Source organism: Salvelinus fontinalis, unplaced genomic scaffold, assembly GCF_029448725.1.
Source record: "Salvelinus fontinalis isolate EN_2023a unplaced genomic scaffold, ASM2944872v1 scaffold_0915, whole genome shotgun sequence".
Lineage (NCBI taxonomy): Eukaryota > Metazoa > Chordata > Actinopteri > Salmoniformes > Salmonidae > Salvelinus > Salvelinus fontinalis.
This window is the reverse complement of record NW_026601124.1, coordinates 52,890-75,164: the sequence shown is the minus strand read 5'-3', so window position 1 is coordinate 75,164 and position 22,275 is coordinate 52,890. Positions and strand designations below refer to the sequence as shown.

General features: G+C 45.5%; 3 protein-coding genes across 3 annotated transcripts in view; 1 reads left to right on the top strand and 2 right to left on the bottom strand.

Annotated features, from left to right (window-relative positions):
• Positions 1–183: 183 nt before the first annotated feature.
• LOC129847658 (protein aurora borealis-like) lies at positions 184–6,133 on the bottom strand (the record flags this gene model as incomplete). Its single annotated transcript, XM_055915401.1, is given in 9 exon segments — positions 184–330; positions 623–1,185; positions 1,429–1,585; positions 2,812–3,071; positions 3,310–3,420; positions 3,574–3,704; positions 4,726–4,832; positions 5,563–5,736; positions 6,051–6,133. Coding segments are annotated over 8 exon segments (1,629 nt in total), but the record flags the coding sequence as incomplete, so codon positions are not given.
• Positions 6,134–6,202: 69 nt separating this feature from the next.
• Positions 6,203–8,929, top strand: LOC129847659 (mitotic-spindle organizing protein 1). Its single transcript, XM_055915402.1, has 3 exons — positions 6,203–6,468; positions 6,798–6,943; positions 8,321–8,929. Exons 1-3 carry the CDS (start codon positions 6,414–6,416, stop codon positions 8,333–8,335), a joined length of 216 nt encoding a protein of 71 aa, XP_055771377.1. The 5' UTR covers positions 6,203–6,413; the 3' UTR covers positions 8,336–8,929.
• Positions 8,930–17,024: 8,095 nt separating this feature from the next.
• Positions 17,025–22,275, bottom strand: part of LOC129847657 (dachshund homolog 1-like) — a gene marked incomplete at its 5' end in the record, with an annotated part of 54,507 nt that continues 49,256 nt past the window's right edge. The window contains one exon of the mRNA XM_055915400.1: positions 17,025–17,650. Coding sequence (XP_055771375.1) covers positions 17,613–17,650 — 38 coding nt within the window. The remainder of the gene's footprint in view (positions 17,651–22,275) is intronic.

The following is a 22,275-nucleotide window of genomic DNA, read 5'->3' as shown; positions in this document are numbered from 1 at the left end:
TGTCTGTGGGTTACGTTACCTCAGTCTGTCTGTGGGTTACGTTACCTCAGTCTGTCTGTGGGTTACGTTACCTCAGTCTGTCTGTGGGTTACGTTACCTCAGTCTGTCTGTGGGTTACGTTACCTCAGTCTGTCTGTGGGTTACGTTACCTCAGTCTGTCTGTCTGTCTGTGGGTTACGTTACCTTGGTCTTAGTGTGTCTGCTGTGAGGGAAGGCCTCGTCTGGGATGTGTGCTGCGTCAAACGACTCCTTACTCTGGCTGTCTGAACTCATGGCATCTATCAGGCTGGCGGTGGCAGTGCCAGCGTATGTGTTGTACCCACTGTCCACCTACACAGAGCAAACAGTCAGTTCAAATTCTATTAAAACAGATTGTCAAATCAGTGCCTCCCACAGTGATTAACATGGTCATCAAAAACCTAAGAATAATTCAAAGTACGTGATCCATCTGTGTACATTCAACCCCAAAAAGTCAAAACAGTCATTGTACCATACATGTCAGTGTAACTCTTAAAATCATTTTTTTTATAAACATAAATGCCTTTTCTGAAATGTAAAACTGGTGTCCAGCTTGTTAGAGGTCTAGTCTGTTTAGTCAGTCGACTGCTGTCAGGATACAGACCTGCATGCTGTTATCATAAGGGATGCTGCTTCCTTCAGCTAGCAGAGACACAAACATATGAGACGCCTCTGCTGCCCCCACACGGGAGCTGGTCAACCGGACACCAACAGGAGTCACACCTCCTTCCTCCTCTTCCACAGGCAGGTCCACTTCCACCTCATCGTTCTCCTCCTCCATCTTCACTGAGTCCAACAGAGGCTGGCCCATCCCCGAACCCCCCTCACACAGCCTCCCCAGCCCCAGCGGACCCCCACTGGTCCTGGGTCCACTCGGCACTGGGGAGGGGGAGCAGGAGCCCAGCTCCATGGGTGGTAGTGAAGTAGAAGGACATATATTGTCCTGGTCCAGGAGGGAAGGGTTGGGGGAGATGGTTGGGGGTGAGGCCCAGCAGCGGGCTCCGAGTCTGAGCTCCGGGTTGACCTGGGTCCGGCCCGGGGGCTGGAGCGAGGAGCAGAAGCGGATGGGGGAACAGCCGTCTACGTAGGGGCTCTCTGTACAGGAGGTGATGTCCATGTCTAGGGGAACACCTTCAGGGGTCACGAAGCTCAGCTTCCTCCTCTCTCCTGGACAGGAAAAACAACCACGCCATCACTCAACTTACCAACAACATGGATACTGTTCACCTAATGACTTGACTCAACATGTCGAGGTCCGTAAAAGAAGACTGTGCAAATCTGCACAGACATATTCAATCAGTTTCCAGAGATAATGTCTCCAAAGCCACATCAGGTTTATGGTATAACAGAACATTTAAGACACATTATGCCAATAAGGACATAAAACACCTGTTCAAAAGACTCGTATACCTGCGATGGGTGTCTGTGTGAACTGTGGTCCGATGGGGGACAGGGCAGGGGACTGGAAGCCAGCAGGAGAGGACCGCTCAGGGCACAGGGGGCTGGTGACACTTCCCAGGCTGTAAGTTCGGTAACGACCCTGGATAGGACTGGACGAGAAAAGACCCTTTGAAAAAAAAGAGAGACAACGTCTCATTAAAATGGCAAGAGAGAAAACAAGCGGTTACGTCTATTTGAAATCCCAGCTTTGTGATTCCTCCTCACAGATTCCCCCCTAGATGTTATACACAGGGCCACTTTAGAAGCAATATAGCATCTGCTATAGCTGTCCTGTTCCTGGAGAGCTACCCTCCTGTAGGTTTTAACTCCAAATCTGTTCCCGAAGTGCTACCCTCCTGTAGGTTTTAACTCCAAATCTGTTCCCGGAGAGCTACCCTCTTGTAGGTTTTAACTCCAACCCTGTTCCTGGAGAGCTACCCTCCTGTAGGTTTTAACTCCAACCCTGTTCCTGGAGAGCTACCCTCCTGTAGGTTTTAACTCCTACCCTGTTCCTGGAGAGCTACCCTCCTGTAGGTTTTAACTCCAACCCTGTTCCTGGAGAGCTACCCTCCTGTAGGTTTTAACTCCAACCCTGTTCCTGGAGAGCTACCCTCCTGTAGGTTTTAACTCCAACCCTGTTCCTGGAGAGCTACCCTCCTGTAGGTTTTAACTCCAACCCTGTTCCTGGAGAGCTACCCTCCTGTAGGTTTTAACTCCAAATCTGTTCCCGGAGAGCTACCCTCCTGTAGGTTTTAACTCCAAACCTGTTCCTGGAGAGAGCTACCCTCCTGTAGGTTTTAACTCCAAACCTGTTCCTGGAGAGAGCTACCCTCCTGTAGGTTTTAACTCCAACCCTGTTCCTGGAGAGAGCTACCCTCCTGTAGGTTTTACCGCCAACCCTGTTCCTGGAGAGAGTTACCCTCCTGTAGGTTTTAACTCCAAACCTGTTCCTGGAGAGCTACCCTCCTGTAGGTTTTAACTCCAACCCTGTTCCTGGAGAGAGCTACCCTCCTGTAGGTTTTAACTCCAACCCTGTTCCTGGAGAGAGCTACCCTCCTGTAGGTTTTAACTCCAACCCTGTTCCTGGAGAGCTACCCTCCTGTAGGTTTTAACTCCAACCCTGTTCCTGGAGAGAGCTACCCTCCAGTAGGTTTTAACTCCAACCCCAGTTGTAACTAACCCGACCCAGTGAAAGCCTTTAGGAAGGCAGCTCTCCAGGAAAAGGATTGGGCAGCCCTGTGATAATAACAACGCATGCTTAGAACCAGAGCAACAAACCACACTTGCTACTATGTTTCCCTGTAGCTGAACACACTGGTCAGACACCTGGACATTGAATAGTGGCACACTTACAGTGGAGGGGGTCAGGGCAGACATGCCAGACAACGGGCAGGGCAGAGGAGAGGCGCTCATGGGGGAGAGGAAATCTCTATCCCCTCCCCCTTCTCCCCCAGGGGGCTCTCCCTCCCCTCCTCCTTCTGGGCTGGGGGGGCTGGAGGACTCTGAGCCACTCCCTTGGCCGTCCAGAAACAACTTCCGTCTCAGAGACGAGGAGCTCAGGGTCTCCTGAACCTGATCCTGCTGAGACACCTCCTTCAATCTGTAGTATTCTCCTGGGGTGGGGGAGGGACAGCCGAGAGAGAGACAGACAGACAGACAGACAGACAGACAGACAGACAGACAGACAGACAGACAGACAGAGAGACAGAGAGACAGAGAGACAGAGAGACAGAGAGACAGAGAGACAGAGAGGTTATGTGAGACCGGATAAGGTTTCCTGACAGTCGGGTAATATCTGCACAGAGAGAAATATGACGTGTACGGAGGGTTCACTGACATGTAAAGGTTTACCTAATATTTTGTCCAGGTGGAAGTCCACAGGTAAGGACAGGACTGTCTGGCAGCCTACTGTGGTTGTTTTAGTTGGTAGTGGCTCTTCTAGTATCAGTGGGGACATGGAACCTGAAGATAGAAACATTTACTCATTTAACATCCATAGAAATGGCTGAACATAAGTTATTCAGGAAATAGAAAATGACAGAAAATAAACCACTATAATGTGTGTGTGTTGGTGAGTGAAAAGCGACTCAACTCCAACTCATTGGATTCACTTACTCTTCCCAAACTGCATCTGTGCTGATCTCTGTTTGCTTGTTGGTTCGGTCCATGGTGAAGGCACAATGGCGCCTTTCGTGAAAAACTGCTCGATAGCATTCTGACGTTTCTCCTCGATGTCAGAATCCATCCTGGATGTTTTCAAAAAAACAAAGCTGTTACCAGACCAATAAACCAATACCCCCAACCTCTCAGCAGCGGTTGTATTTCAAAGTGCTCTCCATTTGTCTTGCGTGCATTGTAAACCTTAACCTGGTCAGAGTTTCTCACCTGGTCTGACTGCGGTACAATGACTGGTTACTAGTTCCTCACCTGGTCTGACTGAGGTACTAGGACTGGTTACTAGTTCCTCACCTGGTCTGACTGAGGTACAAGGACTGGTTACTAGTTCCTCACCTGATCTGACTGAGGTACTAGGACTGGTTACTAGTTCCTCACCTGGTCTGACTGAGATACAAGGACTGGTTACTAGTTCCTCACCTGGTCTGACTGAGGTACAAGGACTGGTTACTAGTTCCTCACCTGGTCTGACTGAGGTACTAGGACTGGTTACTAGTTCCTCACCTGGTCTGACTGCGGTACAATGACTGGTTACTAGTTCCTCACCTGGTCTGACTGAGGTACAATGACTGGTTACTAGTTCCTCACCTGGTCTGACTGAAGTACAAGGACTGGTTACTAGTTCCTCACCTGGTCTGACTGAAGTACAAGGACTGGTTACTAGTTCCTCACCTGGTCTGACTGAGGTACAAGGACTGGTTACTAGTTCCTCACCTGGTCTGACTGAGGTACAAGGACTGGTTACTAGTTCCTCACCTGGTCTGACTGAAGTACAAGGACTGGTTACTAGTTCCTCACCTGGTCTGACTGAGGTACTAGGACTGGTTACTAGTTCCTCACCTGGTCTGACTGAGGTACAAGGACTGGTTACTAGTTCCTCACCTGGTCTGACTGAGGTACAAGGACTGGTTACTAGTTCCTCACCTGGTCTGACTGAAGTACAAGGACTGGTTACTAGTTCCTCACCTGGTCTGACTGAGGTACAAGGACTGGTTACTAGTTCCTCACCTGGTCTGACTGAGGTACAAGGACTGGTTACTAGTTCCTCACCTGGTCTGACTGAGGTACTAGGACTGGTTACTAGTTCCTCACCTGGTCTGACTGAGGTACAAGGACTGGCGGTGGATATCCTCAGCGTCTATGTCCACAGGGAGCAGGCTAGACATCTCATCTATGTCCCATGTAAACTTGGCTGGTGTCTGAAAACAATGATCAAGAAAACATTGAGAATAACGATTCAGGTAGTGACTGAAGGAACGTCACCAGGTGGCTCTGTAAAACGGGTGATTACGTTCAGAAGAGGACAATGACAGGACTTCTGAAGGAGACAAACATGTTAACTGACTTGCTGATCATGGAGGTCAGTTGTCCTTCAGGCTATTGAAGTGGGTGAACAACACAAGATATGAGACCAGACCATAAATGTGTACAAAATATTAGGATGACAGACTGACCAGGTGAAAGCTATGATCTTTTATTGAGGTCTCTTTTCAAATCCACTTCAATCAGTGTAGATGAAGGGGAGGAGACGGGTTAAATAAGGAATTGTAAGCCTTGAGACAATTGAGACATGGATTGTGTACATATGCAATTCAGAGGGTGAATGGGCAAGACAAAAGATTTAAGTGCCTTTGAACGGGGTATGCTATTAGGTGCCAGGGGCACAGGTTGAGTGTGTCAAAAACTGCACCGCTGCTGGGTTTTTCACACTCAACAGTTTCCCGTGTGTATCAAGAATGGTCCACCAACCAAAGGACATCCAGCCAACTTGACACACCCTTGGGAAGTATTGTAGTCAATATGGGCCGGCTTCCCCGTGGAACGCTTTCTACACCTTGTAGTCCATGCCCCCGACGAACAGAGGCTGTTCTGAGGGCAAAAGGCAATGCAACTCAATGTTTTGTACACTCAGTGTAGGTTTACACCTACAGCTCCGGAGGTCTTGGAGGACTTGAAGACAGAGGGGCTGGGGACCACGGATTCTTGCAGGCGATGGTAGTCGTTGGGGCTCTCGAAGGGGTTACGGATAGCTGCCCTCCCTGGAGTCTCAGGAGTGATCTGGACATCTGGAATATCTCCCATAGTCTGACCACAAACCTGAACCTATTGATGCAGGAACATTAATCAGCTTTGATCCAGTATAAATAGTATGCTAATCAAAGATCACTAAGTACTAGAGAAAGCCAAACAATTACTGTAATACTATCAAGAGAACAAACCTTACTTACGTGAAAGAGTAGCAAGGTGGCTAACGTTAGCTAAACTAGCTGGCTATTGGTCCCACAATCTAGTACATACTAGCTATCCCAAACGTTTCGTTAAATGCCTGGCTAGCTAAGGCTTTAGCAACTATTCTGAGAGGTTAATTTGATAGATCTATTCGATATGTTATTTGATATTGGAGCCCTGATACTTACAGCAGCTGCAGAAGTTTTCAACACAACCAAAATAAGGTTCCAGAGTCAGTTGTTTCAAACGTTTATTTCAATTTTCCCACAGCGCCCATTGACCAATAGAAATTAATAGGAAGTGCCTGATAACCAATCAGATTGAAGATTTCAGAACGCTCCAAATTTACATTGACGTCACTTCCTTTCGGTTGTGTGGTGGTTAGTAAGCTAACTAGCAAAGTATATACTCATGGTAGACTTTATCAACAAGTATACTATTTCTAATTTATGCAAATGACGGGGTTGTGATAGTAGAAGTAGTTTTGTAAATCAGCTTGAACTGTTGAAGTTGCTGTTGAGTTAATCTCGGAGGTCCCACACGAACTGATCATGGCTAGCAGTGCTAATGCTAACAACATGAATGCTGTCCGAGAAACAATGGATGGTGAGTTAGCTAACGTTAGCTTGCTAGGTTATGATAATGTCTGTTGTAGAACCTAGATATGTGTTTTACAAATGTGACACACTATTGATTGCAATGCCTAAAGATTGGCTTGACAGTAAGGTAGTTAGCTAGGTAACTTTAGCTAGCTAGCTATTTATCACATTTCGTTCTGTACCCATGGCAACAATCCACCACACAGCAGTATTAGTAAGAACACTTATCTTGAAAGGTGACATGGTTTAAACTATACAGCTCGTTGTATGCCAGACAATGGGTAGCTATGGGGCCAATTTCATGTTATTATTTTCTCTCCTACTTTTCCCCACAAGTGCTGCTGGAGATCTCTAGGCTATTGAACACAGGACTGGACATGGAGTCTCTGTCTATCTGTGTCAGGCTGTGTGAGCAGGGCATCAACCCAGAGGCCCTGTCCTCTGTCATCAAGGAGCTACGTAAAGCCTCCGATTCACTAAAAGTAAGGCCATGTTCAGTGGACAGGGATAGGTACTTACAGAACGGAGTCTATACAGACACAATAGAACAAGGTTGCCCACACTTTTGAGAACCAAATGTTGTCTGGACCAAGTTTGTCCCATGGCCCCTGCTATAGAGACTCAATATGACTAAATGGACTCTGCTCTGTACAGGACGTTAGCTCTCTAGGAACAGGGTTGGAGAGCCCAGTATTAGACTCTGCTCTGTACAGGACTGTAGCTCTCTAGGAACAGGGTTGGAGAGCCCAGTATTAGACTCTGCTCTGTACAGGACTGTAGCTCTCTAGGAACAGGGTTGGTGAGCCCAGTATTAGACTCTGCTCTGTACAGGACTGTAGCTCTCTAGGAACAGGGTTGGAGAGCCCAGTATTAGACTCTGCTCTGTACAGGACTGTAGCTCTCCAGGAACAGGGTTGGAGAGCCCTGCAGTAGACTCTGCTCTGTACAGGACTGTAGCTCTCCAGGAACAGGGTTGGTGAGCCCTGCATTAGACTCTGCTCTGTACAGGACTGTAGCTCTCTAGGAACAGGGTTAGAGAGCCCTGCAGTAGACTCTGCTCTGTACAGGACTGTAGCTCTCCAGGAACAGGGTTGGTGAGCCCAGTATTAGACTCTGCTCTGTACAGGACTGTAGCTCTCTAGGAACAGGGTTGGAGAGCCCTGCAGTAGACTCTGCTCTGTACAGGACTGTAGCTCTCTAGGAACAGGGTTGGAGAGCCCAGTATTAGACTCTGCTCTGTACAGGACTGTAGCTCTCTAGGAACAGGGTTGGAGAGCCCAGTATTAGACTCTGCTCTGTACAGGACTGTAGCTCTCCAGGAACAGGGTTGGAGAGCCCAGTATTAGACTCTGCTCTGTACAGGACTGTAGCTCTCTAGGAACAGGGTTGGAGAGCCCAGTATTAGACTCTGCTCTGTACAGGACTGTAGCTCTCTAGGAACAGGGTTGGTGAGCCCAGTATTAGACTCTGCTCTGTACAGGACTGTAGCTCTCTAGGAACAGGGTTGGAGAGCCCTGCATTAGACTCTGCTCTGTACAGGACTGTAGCTCTCTAGGAACAGGGTTGGAGAGCCCAGCATTAGACTCTGCTCTGTACAGGACTGTAGCTCTCTAGGAACAGGGTTGGAGAGCCCTGCATTAGACTCTGCTCTGTACAGGACAAGGTCAATTGCTGTGGTTATCCTTCACATAACTGCCACTGTTTTAATGAGTCCATTATGCTTCAATCTGATAGGCTAGATTCTTTCTGACTGGATCTAGATATCTCTATCTCTGCCTCACCACTGTTGCATGTTGCACCTGTAGTCACAAACTTAATGTGTAAAAAATATGCCAATATTTGTCTGCCTTCTGTTCCAGGCCTCTGACAACTGAAGATCCGAGACCGATCCCAACAGAACAATTCTGCTGAGCGGAAGACTTTTCACGCTGTCAAGTTTCACAAAATTGCCAAATAGTGAGCGTCTATTACCCTGACCTATTCCTCGTGCCTCTGGATTTGACCCCTGGCTTCATTTGAAGGAAAATGGTGTGTGTGTGTAACATTTGGTCTGGCAACATCAGTGGCCAATTCTCCTTGACTTTTGTGTTGCTGTCATCAGCTTGGTGTGCAGTCTGGCGATATGAATGACTGCAATGCCCTGATATCCAATGTTTCAGTACCCCTCCCTCCCTCAATCATATAGGTTGTCAGTTCAGTCGTCTTTCTTCTGACTGAAGGAAACCTAATGATTGGCACTCCCCATCATCACACAGTGCTACAATGATGGGTTGTTTTCAATTCCTTTATGGCTTTTTGGATGTGTAAAAAAGTCTAATTTATTGCAAATTGTGTGTAGTTTTATATGAATTTAATGTCCGTTTTTTTTTCTCAACGTCTTCAAAGTCCAACTAGCATTGTTTTTCTCTCGAAGTGTCCAGGATTGTCAATGATGGATGGAACTCAATATTAAAACCAGTTGCATTTTATATCCACAAGGTGGCGGTGTTTCTTTACTTACTCATTAGATCATGATGATTCAGAAGTACTATCCAGTTTACTAGTAGAAATGTGTACCTAGTTAATTTAAAACGAGTCATAAATAAGTGTAGATACAAAATCTGCAATGTTCTTCTGTTGAGGAATTCTCTGAAAAGGACACCTGGGCTCCTGAGTGGTCCAGCGGTCTAAGGAACTGCATCTCAGTGCAAGAGGCGTCACTACAGACCCTGGTTCGATTCCAGGCTGTATCACAGCCGGCTGTTATTGGGAGTCCCATAGGGCGGCATCCACAATTGGCCCAGCGTCGTTAGGGTTTGGCCGGGGTAGGCCGTCATTGTAAATAACAATTTGTTCTTTACTGACTTGCCTAGTTAAATAAAAAATAAATATCTTTCAATTGGAGATCTCAGGAAAATGTCTCAGCACAAGTAATAAGAACGAAGGAGGTAGGTAACTAGAGGGTAACTAGCCCCCACTAAGAACAATGTCTAATTGCTGACACAAAAAAGCTACATTTGGAGAAAAATAATTGTATGTGGATGAAGGTCATGCTTTGGCGAATAAACTTTACAGGGAAATAAATGGCTATAGTTCACTCTTAGTTATTTCATGAAATGTTTTTAGGAAACGTGTGTTTTAAAGTGCCTGCGGTGCCAGTTACCCCGGTAGAAGATTGAGCCAAAGGGTTTCACACAAGTGTGTTAAAATCCATTTAATCAGTTTTATTTAGAAATTCTTTAGTAAGTAATATTTAAAAGCTAAGTCTAGTTGTTTTTATGTTAATTATTTTAATAAAATATGTGTGGGGGGGAAATGGTGTCACCATTTATATCCACACTATGAGGAGATTTGATGTAAAGTCCCTGTTTTTAACTCACCTGCACATTCATTTTCTTTGTTCGTTGTTGTTCCTTTTCAATACAATCCATGATGTACAATCGCACTAAATATGATTTGAATAATGCAAGGTTTTAAATCCCAACAGTCTTTAAAATTACATTCAGGATCAAAAGGTTTTCAATAGTTGTTTTTAATTAATTAAAAATGTTTTTAATTGGAATGGAATATTGGAATGGAATATAACTAATAATATTAAATTACGTTAGGGTATAACATGTAATAACAACTTAACTAATTAATTCAGTGTGACATTGATGTGGCAACGTTCTTATGTTCTGCTATTGCATTTGTACATACAGTACCTGTCAAAAGTTTGGACACGTCTACTCATTCAAGGGTTTTTTCTTTATTTTTACTATTTTCTGCATTGTAGAATAACAAGGCAAAGGGTGGCTACTTTGAAGAATCTCAAATATAAAATATATTTTGATTTGTTTAACACTTTTTTGGGTACTACATAATTCCATATGTGTTATTTCATAGTTTTGATTTCTTCACTATTATTCAACAATGTAGAAAATAGTAAAAAATAAAGAAAAACCCTTGAATGAGTAGGTGTGTCCAAACGTTTGACTGGTACTGTAGGTCACAAATAAAGCTATGCCCAGTAAAATGGGAGCACAACTCATGAGTTCAACTCCTACACGGCTCACACCTAATCCAGTCCCCACCTGTGACTGAAAACAGGGGGAGAGATGCCAATTTAAAAGCTCTCTCAAACACTTAGCTATCTCGATATATGACATAAAATGCTGTGTAAAATAACTAAAAGGCTATAAAGTAACATTAACTGTAAAGCTATCAGTCACTCGTGGAAACATTTACAACTGCAATTAAGTTACGTTATCTTTTTAATGTATTTTACCTCAGACGATCTGGTAGTAAGGAGGTTGCTAGCTAGCACTCTTTGCAGCGTATGCTAACTAGCTAGCTGACTAGCATTTACCGCTAGTGAAGTTGCTAGCAAGCAAGTTCGTTTAAACTAGCGCTAAGTGGGCTAGTCATTTTCTAAAATATGAGAAACACATTCACAACCATAAAGGGATAACTACCCCTTGGGGAGGAAAGCTGCACTCATCCAACACACACAAATAATCTACATATTTCTCTCTTGATTATTTATCTTTTAATAAGGCTTGTACTTGCACACTCATCCAACACACTCATCCAAGCTGCACTCATCCAACACACTCATCCAAAACACTCATCCAACACATTACTACTTTACTCAAAATAATGTTTCTCTCTTGATTATTTATCTTAAGGCTTGTTCTTGTATATTTAAACAACAACTATAGATCTAACTATATATCTACAACTTTTTCAACATTTCAAAAAATTTGATCAACATATCACAAAATGGTTTTGTTGAAATATCTCCAAAAGTAGTGATGAGGACATTTTTTGTTGAGCGAGAGCAGTGACAGAGCAGTGACCGAGCAGTGACAGAGCAGGGAATGTGTTGGGAGGGGGCAGTTACACCAGGGGGCTAGTTAACCCCTACTACCTTAATCTTGGGTGGGTGTTGCTTGTTTTTAAGGGTGCAAGATGAACTGTTAACAAGGCTACTGGTTGCAGGTAGTTGTCCCCTTCAACATGGCCCCTGCAAGGTGCCCTGCACTGTGGCTGAACATTTGCTTCCCCCAAATGTGTGTTGTGGGAGCAGTAAGACACATGTGGTCTATCAAATACAGACAGGCATTTAATAGATATATCTACCCAGGCAAACCGTATGTAGTGTACTGGCATCTCTGGGTTGGGGCCCCCAGTCTATCATCAAGACAAATGATGGGCATCACAGACTCGTTTTAATCTCCATAACAAGAGACTCACTGTGTTGGAAATTAATGAAAACAAGATTGTCTTTCATTTGAGTTGATGTGAAACGCGCAGGCAGCCAGCTGCTAAATGTGGAGGAATGAAGAAGAGAAGAAAAATCAACATTTAGCTTCGGTAGGTGAGAAAAGACTTTCATTTGTTCCCCGCCGCTGGCTCGGAGATAAATTAGCTTGTTTGTCTACCAGCCATCTGCTTGGTATTTGATATGTGCTGCGCACGGGACCCACCGTATTGAATACGGCGCGAGATGAACAGCGTCATCATCATGTTGAGGCTGTAAATATGAGAGTTTATCATCATCATGTTGTAGGCTACAATAATAGTTGATGACCAATGGGGATGCTTGGATACAGCCAGCTGTGGCTGCTGAGACTAACCATATTACAATCAATGATGATTACATTACAAATATATCGTAGGCCTACAGTTAATGATGGAAATCAGGCCCGTCTTTGTTATCATCACATTTCCAAATAGCGCAATCGTCTGCTTGTAGCGCTTAAAGCGGCAATCAGCAGTAGAAACAATAACAAAGCGTTTCCCCGCCCCTGTTTCGGTAAAAGGCTGAGGGATGGGGCTGGAGAAATTTCACCGATCTACAGTTTATAGTTAGAGCTATTGATGCAAGGACTGACCATCCATGATATCAAAATGTTCAATTTAACCATGTTTTGGGGCCATATCGTGTTTGTTTACATTTACTTTGTTTATAAACACTGGAGTAAAACAAGCTTATATTTTGGGTTCTGATGGGGTACGACAGTTGAACTGAGTTCATGAGGCATTTATACATTATATTCTTCAAGAATCAATGGGTACATATCATTCATTTATACAAATTAAGTCTAAAAATGGATGTAGCAACCGCTGATTGCCCCTTTAAACATTGTGACCTTAGTATAGGTTACTCAATATACAGTGTACTTCCTAGAAGCCTTCTTCCATAGGCATAGTGAATGTTACAGCAGTTCCTTCAATCCTGGGCCTATAGTCAGATCAACAATGAGTGACTCTTCCTCAGGAACACAGCCTAGCAACTCCATTACCATTAGTTGACTGAAGCGGAGAGAGCAGTAAGGTCTGAAAGGTGTCCTTGCCCCTGTTTTTAATCAAGCCTAATACAATTAAAGTGTGTGTGTGTTTCTGTCAATAAAAAGAAGCCGTATTTGGAGCGGAGCTGAGCTGGCCTCGACTCCTGCTGTTTGCTTTGTTCATTAACAGGAGATGAGCAGATGGCTCCTGGTCTGACGGTCGCTCTGCCTCTCCTCTCTCTACCCTGTCTGTCTCCTCTCTCTACCCTGTCTGTCTCCTCTCTCTACCCTCTCCTCTCTCTACCCTGTCTGTCTCCTCTCTCTACCCTGTCTGTCTCCTCTCTCTACCCTGTCTGTCTCCTCTCTCTACCCTGTCTGTCTCCTCTCTCTACCCTGTCTGTCTCCTCTCTCTACCCTGTCTGTCTCCTCTCTCTACCCTGTCTGTCTCCTCTCTCTACCCTGTCTGTCTCCTCTCTCTACCCTGTCTGTTTCCTCTCTCTACCCTGTCTGTCTCCTCTCTCTTCTCTGTCTGTCTCCTCTCTCTACCCTGTCTGTCTCCTCTCTCTACCCTGTCTGTCTCCTCTCTCTACCCTGTCTGTCTCCTCTCTCTACCCTGTCTGTCTCGTCTCTCTACCCTGTCTGTTTCCTCTCTCTACCCTGTCTGTCTCCTCTCTCTTCTCTGTCTGTCTCCTCTCTCTACCCTGTCTGTCTCCTCTCTCTACCCTGTCTGTCTGTCTGTCTCCTCTCTCTACCCCGTCTGTCTGTCTGCTCTCTCTACCCCATATGTCTGTCTCCTCTCTCTACCCTGTCTGTCTGTCTCCTCTCTCTACCCTGTCTGTCTCCTCTCTCTATCCTGTCTGTCTGTCTCCTCTCTCTACCCTGTCTGTCTGTCTCCTCTCTCTACCCTGTCTGTCTCCTCTCCTTTCTCCTCTTTCCTGCCTCTCTCTAGTCCCGTTTATGACTGCCGCTTACATGTGTCATTTGTCCTGATCTTATCCTGATCTTATCCTGATCTTGCCAGTTTACACTTGTAAAATCTGATCAAAATCAGTTCACAATGTGTCTTTTAATCATCTACACCTGTCTAAAAAGTGGGCACAATCAGAATGAGGACAAGATCAGGACAAAGGGCGCATGTTAGAACCAGGTATAAATGTGGCTAATGTCTCGGTCTGTCTGTCTCTCTCTCATTCCTGTCTCTCCCTCCCTCTCTCTCATTCCTGTCTCTCCCTCTCTCTATCCCCCATCTCTCTCTCTCCCTCCATTACACTTCTACAGCACAATGTGACAGGGCAGGCTGTGTGTGCTTGTGCGTGTGTGTGTGTGTGTGTGTGTGTGTGTGTGTGTGTGTGTGTGTGTGTGTGTGTGTGTGTGTGTGTGTGTGTGTGTGTGTGTGTGTGTGTGGTGTGTGTGTGTGTGTGTGTGTGTGTGTGTGTGTGGATCCAGCTGTTAGGAGGGCCTGCCTGGACAGAGAAGTCAGCCCCTTTCTCCGAAATACACACACACACACTGCGGCCCCTGCACCTGGGCCTTGTTAACGAGGTAATGACGGTAGCTACAGGGTAAACAACTATAAAGTACTGGTGCTGATTGGTGATTGGCTGAACAGGAGCAGGAAGTCTGACTGAAGTCTGATACTTGTGTTTGTTCCTGGGGTTGTTTTGCTGTTTCTATGCTCCTTCGGGGACAATAAAGATATATTGAATTTAAATTAATTTAATTTAATGAGAACTGTCTGTGTGGATAAAGTAGATTTAATAGATATATTCTGAGCTTTGCACTGAGAAACTTGAATTGAGAAACGGCAGTATGAAAGTGGACAGTCTATTACCAAGACGTCTGTGTCATTGAGTGAATAGGATGGGCTGCAGTACAGTACAATGATATATTTCAATAGAAATCCTTTATGAAAGGGTTGGATTTCACTGAGCCCAAGTCCAACATAATAACACTCCTCTCATTCTCTCTCTCCTATTCAACATTCTCTTTCTCCTATTGAACATTCCCTTTCTCCTATTCAACATTCTCTTTATCCTATTCAACATTCTCTTTCTCCTATTCAACATTCTCTTTCTCCTATTCAACATTCTCTCTCTCCTATTCAGCATTCTCTTTCTCCTATTCAACATTCTCTTTCTCCTATTCAGCATTCTCTTTCTCCTATTCAACATTCTCTTTCTCCTATTCAACATTCTCTTTCTCCTATTCAACATTATCTTTCTCCTATTCAACATTCTCTTTCTCCTATTCAACATTCTCTTTCTCCTATTCAACATTCTCTCTCTCCTATTCAACATTTCTCTCTCTCCTATTCAACATTCTTTCTCCTATTCAACATTCTCTTTCTCCTGGCTTGATTGACACTTTAAACTCATTCTGAATGTGGAAAATGCTATAGCTTACATACTTTTTTCCCACAATAGACGTGGTCTGTTACATTGGCCAGTGTTTTTACTCCAGAAAGGAAACCTGCCAGAAGGAAATGATGAGGGGTGTGATAATGCTGTGTCACCATGTTTCACTGCTAGGGTGTGATAAAGGTGTCAACATGTTTCACTGCTAGGATGTGATAATGGTGTCAACATGTTTCACTACTAGGGTGTGATAATGCTGTGTCAACATGTTTCACTACTAGGGTGTGATAAAGGTGTCAACATGTTTCACTGCTAGGATGTGATAATGGTGTCAACATGTTTCACTACTAGGGTGTGATAATGGTGTCAACATGTTTCACTACTAGGGTGTGATAATGCTGTGTCAACATGTTTCACTACTAGGGTGTGATAATGTTGTGTCAACATGTTTCACTACTTGGATGTGATAATGGTGTCAACATGTTTCACTACTTGGGTGTGATAATGCTGTGTCAACATGTTTCACTACTAGGGTGTGATAATGTGGTGTCCACATGTTTTACTACCAGGGTGCGATAATGCTGTGTCAACATGTTTCACTGCTAGGGTGTAATAATGCGGTGTCACCATGTTTCACTACTTGGGTGTGATAATGCTGTGTCAACATGTTTCACTACAAGGGTGTGATAATGCTGTTCACCATGTTTCACGACTAGGGTGTGATAATGCTGTGTCAACATGTTCCACTACCAGGGTGTGATAATGCTGTGTCAACATGTTTCACTACTAGGGTGTGATAATGCTGTGTCAACATGTTTCACTACTTGGGTGTAATAATGCGGTGGCAACATGTTTCACTACTAGGGTGTAATAATGCTGTGTAAACATGTTTCACTACCAGGGTGTGATAATGCTGTGTCAACATGTTTCATTACTAGGGTATAATAATGCTGTGTCAACATGTTTCACTACCAGGGTGTAATAATGCGGTGGCAACATGTTTCACTACTAGGGTGTGATAATGCTGTGTCAACATGTTTCACTACTTGGGTGTGATAATGTTGTGTCAACATGTTTCATTACTAGGGTGTGATAATGCTGTTTCAACATGTTTCACTACTAGGGTGTGATAATGCAGTGTCACCATGGTTCACTACTAGGGTGTGATAATGGTGTCAAGCACACTGATGGGTATTGAGGGACTGATGGGTATTGAAGGACTGATGGGTATTGAGGGACTGATGGGTATTGAGGGACTGATGGGTATTGAAGGACTGATGGGTATTGAAGGACTGATGGGTATTGAGAGACTGTTGGGTATTGAAGGACTGATGGGTATTGAGGGACTGATGGGTATTGAGAGACTGTTGGGTATTGAATGACTGATGGGTATTGAGGGACTGATGGGTATTGAGGGACTGATGGGTATTGAAGGACTGATGGGTATTGAGAGACTGTTGGGTATTGAAGGACTGATGGGTATTGAGGGACTGATGGGTATTGAGGGACTGATGGGTATTGAAGGACTGATGGGTATTGAAGGACTGATGGGTATTGAAGGACTGATGGGTATTGAGGGACTGATGGGTATTGAAGGACTGATGGGTATTGAAGGACTGATGGGTATTGAGGGACTGATGGGTATTGAAGAACTGATGGGTAATGAGGGACTGATGGGTATTGAAGGACTGATGGGTATTGAAGGACTGATGGGTATTGAAGGACTGATGGGTATTGAGGGACTGATGGGTATTGAGGGACTGATGGGTATTGAAGGACTGATGGGTATTGAAGGACTGATGGGTATTGAAGGACTGATGGGTATTGAAGGACTGATGGGTATTGAGGGACTGATGGGTATTGAGGGACTGATGGGTATTGAAGGACTGATGGGTATTGAAGGACTGATGGGTAATGAGGGACTGATGGATTGACCAATAGAAGACAGCAGACTGAGACAGATGAGAATGTTTGTATTATTTTTTCATCGAGCTGATCTACTGCATTACAATACAATCTCTTTACTTTATGTACACAGCATACCGTGGGTCAGGAAGCCTTTACCTTTCATCTGATATACAACAATGGCAAAGGACAAACTGTCATTTTTCATTACTAGAATAAACAACAAAAACAAATATTGTAATGAAACATTGTATGAATTTATGTACAGAAATAACGTAATAAATTACCCTCTAGATTACCTTCGTGACATTATGCTTTAAAACATTGAAATCTTATAAAACTTGAGACAGGAATACAAGTCAAAAATCGGAAGTGGATTTGTCTCTGAGCATTCGGGCTGGTTTAAATAAAGTAGAAAAATCTCTCCTTCAGTTCCACTTTGCTTTGAATGTGTTGCTGTGAAATACAGTGGTTTTGCACATAACACCGTTATGACAATTCTTTGATTATTTGTTCTTTGTTGTGTATTGTCCGTCTTTAATGACAGTAGTGTGGAGTACTGAAACGTCCATGATGTTGCTGCTGCAAGTCCCTGGAATCTCTCCAATGGTGCTCGAATCCATCTTCTCTTCATGTTGACTTCAATACATCACTGTGGTTTTCAGGAAGAGTCTTCCATCTGACAAACAACAGGTGAAAAACAAAGATGATAAGCACAGATAGTAAACGTAAACTAAGATGATAAGCACAGATAGTAAACTAAGATGATAAGCACAGAGAGTAAACTAAGGTGATAAGCACAGGTAGTAAACTAAGATGATAAGCACAGAGAGTAAACTAAGATGATAAGCAAAGATAGTAAACTAAGATGATAAGCACAGATAGTAAACTAAGATGATAAGCACAGATAGTAAACTAAGATGATAAGCACAGAGAGTAAACTAAGATGATAAGCACAGAGAGTAAACTAAGATGATAAGCACAGAGAGTAAACTAAGATGATAAGCACAGATGGTAAACTAAGATTATAAACAAAGATAGTAAACTAAGATGATAAGCACAGGTAGTAAACTAAGATGATAAGCACAGGTAGTAAACTAAGATGATAAGCACAGATAGTAAACTAAAATGATAAGCACAGATAGTAAACTAAGGCGATACGCACAGAGAGTAAACTAAGACGATAAGCACAGAGGGTAAACTAAGATGATAAGCACAGATAGTAAACTAAGATGATAAGCACAGATAGTAAACTAAGATGATAAGCACAGAGAGTAAACTAAGATGATAAGCACAGAGAGTAAACTAAGATGATAAGCACAGAGCGTCAACTAAGATGATAAGCACAGAGCGTCAACTAAGATGATAAGCACAGAGAGTAAACTAAGATGATAAGCACAGATGGTAAACTAAGATGATAATCACAGATAGTAAATTAAGATGATAAGCACAGAGCGTCAACTAAGATGATAAGCACAGAGAGTCAACTAAGATGATAAGCACAGAGAGTAAACTAAGATGATAAGCACAGATAGTAAACTAAGATGATAAGCACAGATAGTAAACTAAGATGATAAGCACAGAGAGTAAACTAAGATGATAAGCACAGAGAGTAAACTAAGATGATAAGCACAGAGCGTCAACTAAGATGATAAGCACAGAGCGTCAACTAAGATGATAAGCACAGAGAGTAAACTAAGATGATAAGCACAGATGGTAAACTAAGATGATAATCACAGATAGTAAATTAAGATGATAAGCACAGAGCGTCAACTAAGATGATAAGCACAGAGAGTCAACTAAGATGATAAGCACAGAGAGTAAACTAAGATGATAAGCACAGAGAGTAAACTAAGATGATAAGCACAGAGAGTAAACTAAGATGATAAGCACAGATGGTAAACTAAGATGATAAGCACAGATGGTAAACTAAGATGATAAGCACAGATGGTAAACTAAGATGATAAGCACAGATAGTAAACTAAGATGATAAGCACAGATGGTAAACTAAGATGATAAGCACAGATGGTAAACTAAGATGATAAGCACAGATAGTAAACTAAGATGATAAGCACAGATAGTAAACTAAGATGATAAGCACAGATAGTAAACTAAGATGATAAGCACAGATAGTAAACTAAGATGATAAGCACAGGTAGTAAACTAAGATGATAAACAAAGATAGTAAACTAAGATGATAAGCACAGATAGTAAACTAAGACGATAAGCACAGATAGTAAACTAAGACGATAAGCACAGAGAGTAAACTAAGACGATACTCACAGAGAGTAAACTAAGACGATAAGCACAAAGAGTAAACTAAGATGATAAGCACAGATGGTAAACTAAGATGATCAACAAAGATAGCAAACTAAGATACATAAGAGTATTGTTCTGTATATATAAATCCAACAAGTATGTTTTGTCTTCTAGGGCCTGTTGTCTGTTAAAAACGCTCTTTGGAAAGATTTATTACTGCATGTAAGTTATGCAAATGATGCCTATGCAAATACATCAGGAGGACAATTAAGACAGCCATTAATTACGGGGCCTTGCTCTTTTTTTTGCTTCACTGACATTAAATTAAATTTCCCTTTTAACGGTTTAGATGTTTGATCTGCTAACAAAGAGGGAGCCAGTCCCTGTCGGGGGACTCTGCAGCAGGAGAGAGAGGGGTAGATGGGGTCTGTGGGGGGACTGCAGCAGGAGAGAGAGGGGTAGATGGGGTGTGTGTGGGGACTCTTCAGCAGGAGAGAGATGGGGTAGATGGGGTCTGTGGAGGGACTGCAGCAGGAGAGAGAGGGGTAGATGGGGTGTGTGTGGGGACTGCAGCAGGAGAGAGAGGGGTAGATGGGGTCTGTGGGGGGACTGCAGCAGGAGAGAGAGGGGTAGATGGGGTCTGTGGGGGGACTGCAGCAGGAGAGAGAGGGGGTAGATGGGGTGTGTGTGAGGACTCTGCAGCGGGAGAAGGAGGGTTAGATGGGGTGTGTGTGGGAAATCTGCAGCAGGAGAGAGAGGGGTTAGATGGGGTCTGTCTGGGGACTCTGCAGCAGGAGAGAGAGGGGGTAGATGGGGTCTGTGGGGGGACTCTGCAGCAGGAGAGAGAGGGTGTAGACGGGGTCTGTGTGGGGACTCTGCAGCAGGAGAGAGAGGGTTAGATGGGGTCTGTGTGGGGACTCTGCAGCAGGAGAGAGAGGGTTAGATGGGGTCTGTGTGGGGACTCTGCAGCAGGAGAGAGAGGGTTAGATGGGGTCTGTGTGGGGACTCTGCAGCAGGAGAGAGGGGGTGTAGATGGGGTCTGTGGGGGGACTCTGCAGCAGGAGAGAGGGGGTGTAGATGGGGTCTGTGGGGGGACTCTGCAGCAGGAGAGAGAGGGGTGTAGATGGGGTCTGTGGGGGGACTCTGCAGCAGGAGAGAGAGGGGTTAGATGGGGTGCGTGTGGGAAATCTGCAGCAGGAGAGAGAGGGTTAGATGGGGTCTGTGTGGGGACTCTGCAGCAGGAGAGAGAGGGTGTAGATGGGGTCTGTGTTGGGACTCTGCAGCAGGAGAGAGAGGGTTAGATGGGGTGTGTGTGGGGACTCTGCAGCAGGAGAGAGGGGGTGTAGATGGGGTCTGTGTTGGGACTCTGCAGCAGGAGAGAGAGGGTTAGATGGGGTCTGTGTGGGGACTCTGCAGCAGGAGAGAGAGGGGGTAGATGGGGTCTGTGTTGGGACTCTGCAGCAGGAGAGAGAGGGTTAGATGGGGTCTGTGTGGGGACTCTGCAGCAGGAGAGAGAGGGGGTAGACGGGGTCTGTGTGGGGACTGCAGCAGGAGAGAGAGGGGGTAGATGGGGTCTGTGTGGGGACTCTGCAGCAGGAGAGAGAGGGTTAGATGGGGTCTGTGTGGGGACTCTGCAGCAGGAGAGAGAGGGGTTAGATGGGGTCTGTGTGGGGACTCTGCAGCAGGAGAGAGAGGGTTAGATGGGGTCTGTGTGGGGACTCTGCAGCAGGAGAGAGAGGGGGTAGATGGGGTCTGTGTGGGGACTCTGCAGCAGGAGAGAGAGGGGGTAGACGGGGTGTGTGAGGGGACTCTGCAGCAGGAGAGAGAGGGGGTAGATGGGGTCTGTGTGGGGACTCTGCAGCAGGAGAGAGAGGGGGTAGATGGGGTCTGTGTGGGGACTCTGCAGCAGGAGAGAGAGGGTTAGATGGGGTCTGTGTGGGGACTCTGCAGCAGGAGAGAGAGGGGGTAGATGGGGTCTGTGTGGGGACTCTGCAGCAGGAGAGAGAGGGGGTAGATGGGGTCTGTGTGGGGACTCTGCAGCAGGAGAGAGAGGGGGTAGATGGGGTCTGTGTTGGGACTCTGCAGCAGGAGAGAGAGGGTTAGATGGGGTCTGTGTGGGGACTCTGCAGCAGGAGAGAGAGGGGGTAGACGGGGTCTGTGTGGGGACTGCAGCAGGAGAGAGAGGGGGTAGATGGGGTCTGTGCGGGGACTCTGCAGCAGGAGAGAGAGAGGGTAGATGGGGTCTGTGTGGGGACTCTGCAGCAGGAGAGAGAGGGTTAGATGGGGTCTGTGTGGGGACTCTGCAGCAGGAGAGAGAGGGTTAGATGGGGTCTGTGTGGGGACTCTGCAGCAGGAGAGAGAGGGTTAGATGGGGTCTGTGTGGGGACTCTGCAGCAGGAGAGAGAGGGGGTAGATGGGGTCTGTGTGGGGACTCTGCAGCAGGAGAGAGGGGGTGTAGATGGGGTCTGTGGGGGGACTCTGCAGCAGGAGAGAGGGGGTGTAGTTGGGGTCTGTGGGGGGACTCTGCAGCAGGAGAGAGAGGGGTGTAGATGGGGTCTGTGGGGGGACTCTGCAGCAGGAGAGAGGGGGTTAGATGGGGTGCGTGTGGGAAATCTGCAGCAGGAGAGAGAGGGTGTAGATGGGGTGTGTGTTGGGACTCTGCAGCAGGAGAGAGAGGGTGTAGATGGGGTCTGTGTTGGGACTCTGCAGCAGGAGAGAGAGGGTTAGATGGGGTCTGTGTTGGGACTCTGCAGCAGGAGAGAGAGGGTTAGATGGGGTCTGTGGGGGGACTCTGCAGCAGGAGAGAGAGGGGGTAGATGGGGTCTGTGTGGGGACTCTGCAGCAGGAGAGAGAGGGGGTAGACGGGGTCTGTGTGGGGACTGCAGCAGGAGAGAGAGGGGGTAGATGGGGTCTGTGTGGGGACTCTGCAGCAGGAGAGAGAGGGGGTAGACAGGGTGTGTGTGGGGACTCTGCAGCAGGAGAGAGAGGGGGTAGATGGGGTCTGTGTGGGGACTCTGCAGCAGGAGAGAGAGGGGGTAGATGGGG

Excerpts from the sequence above, each read along its gene's own strand:
- LOC129847659 (XM_055915402.1), top strand. The coding sequence starts at position 6,414 with ATGGCTAGCAGTGCTAATGCTAACAACATGAATGCTGTCCGAGAAACA. Across the intron at positions 6,469-6,797 it reads TGTCCGAGAAACAATGGATG|TGCTGCTGGAGATCTCTAGG; the intron begins GTGAGTTAGCTA and ends TTTCCCCACAAG.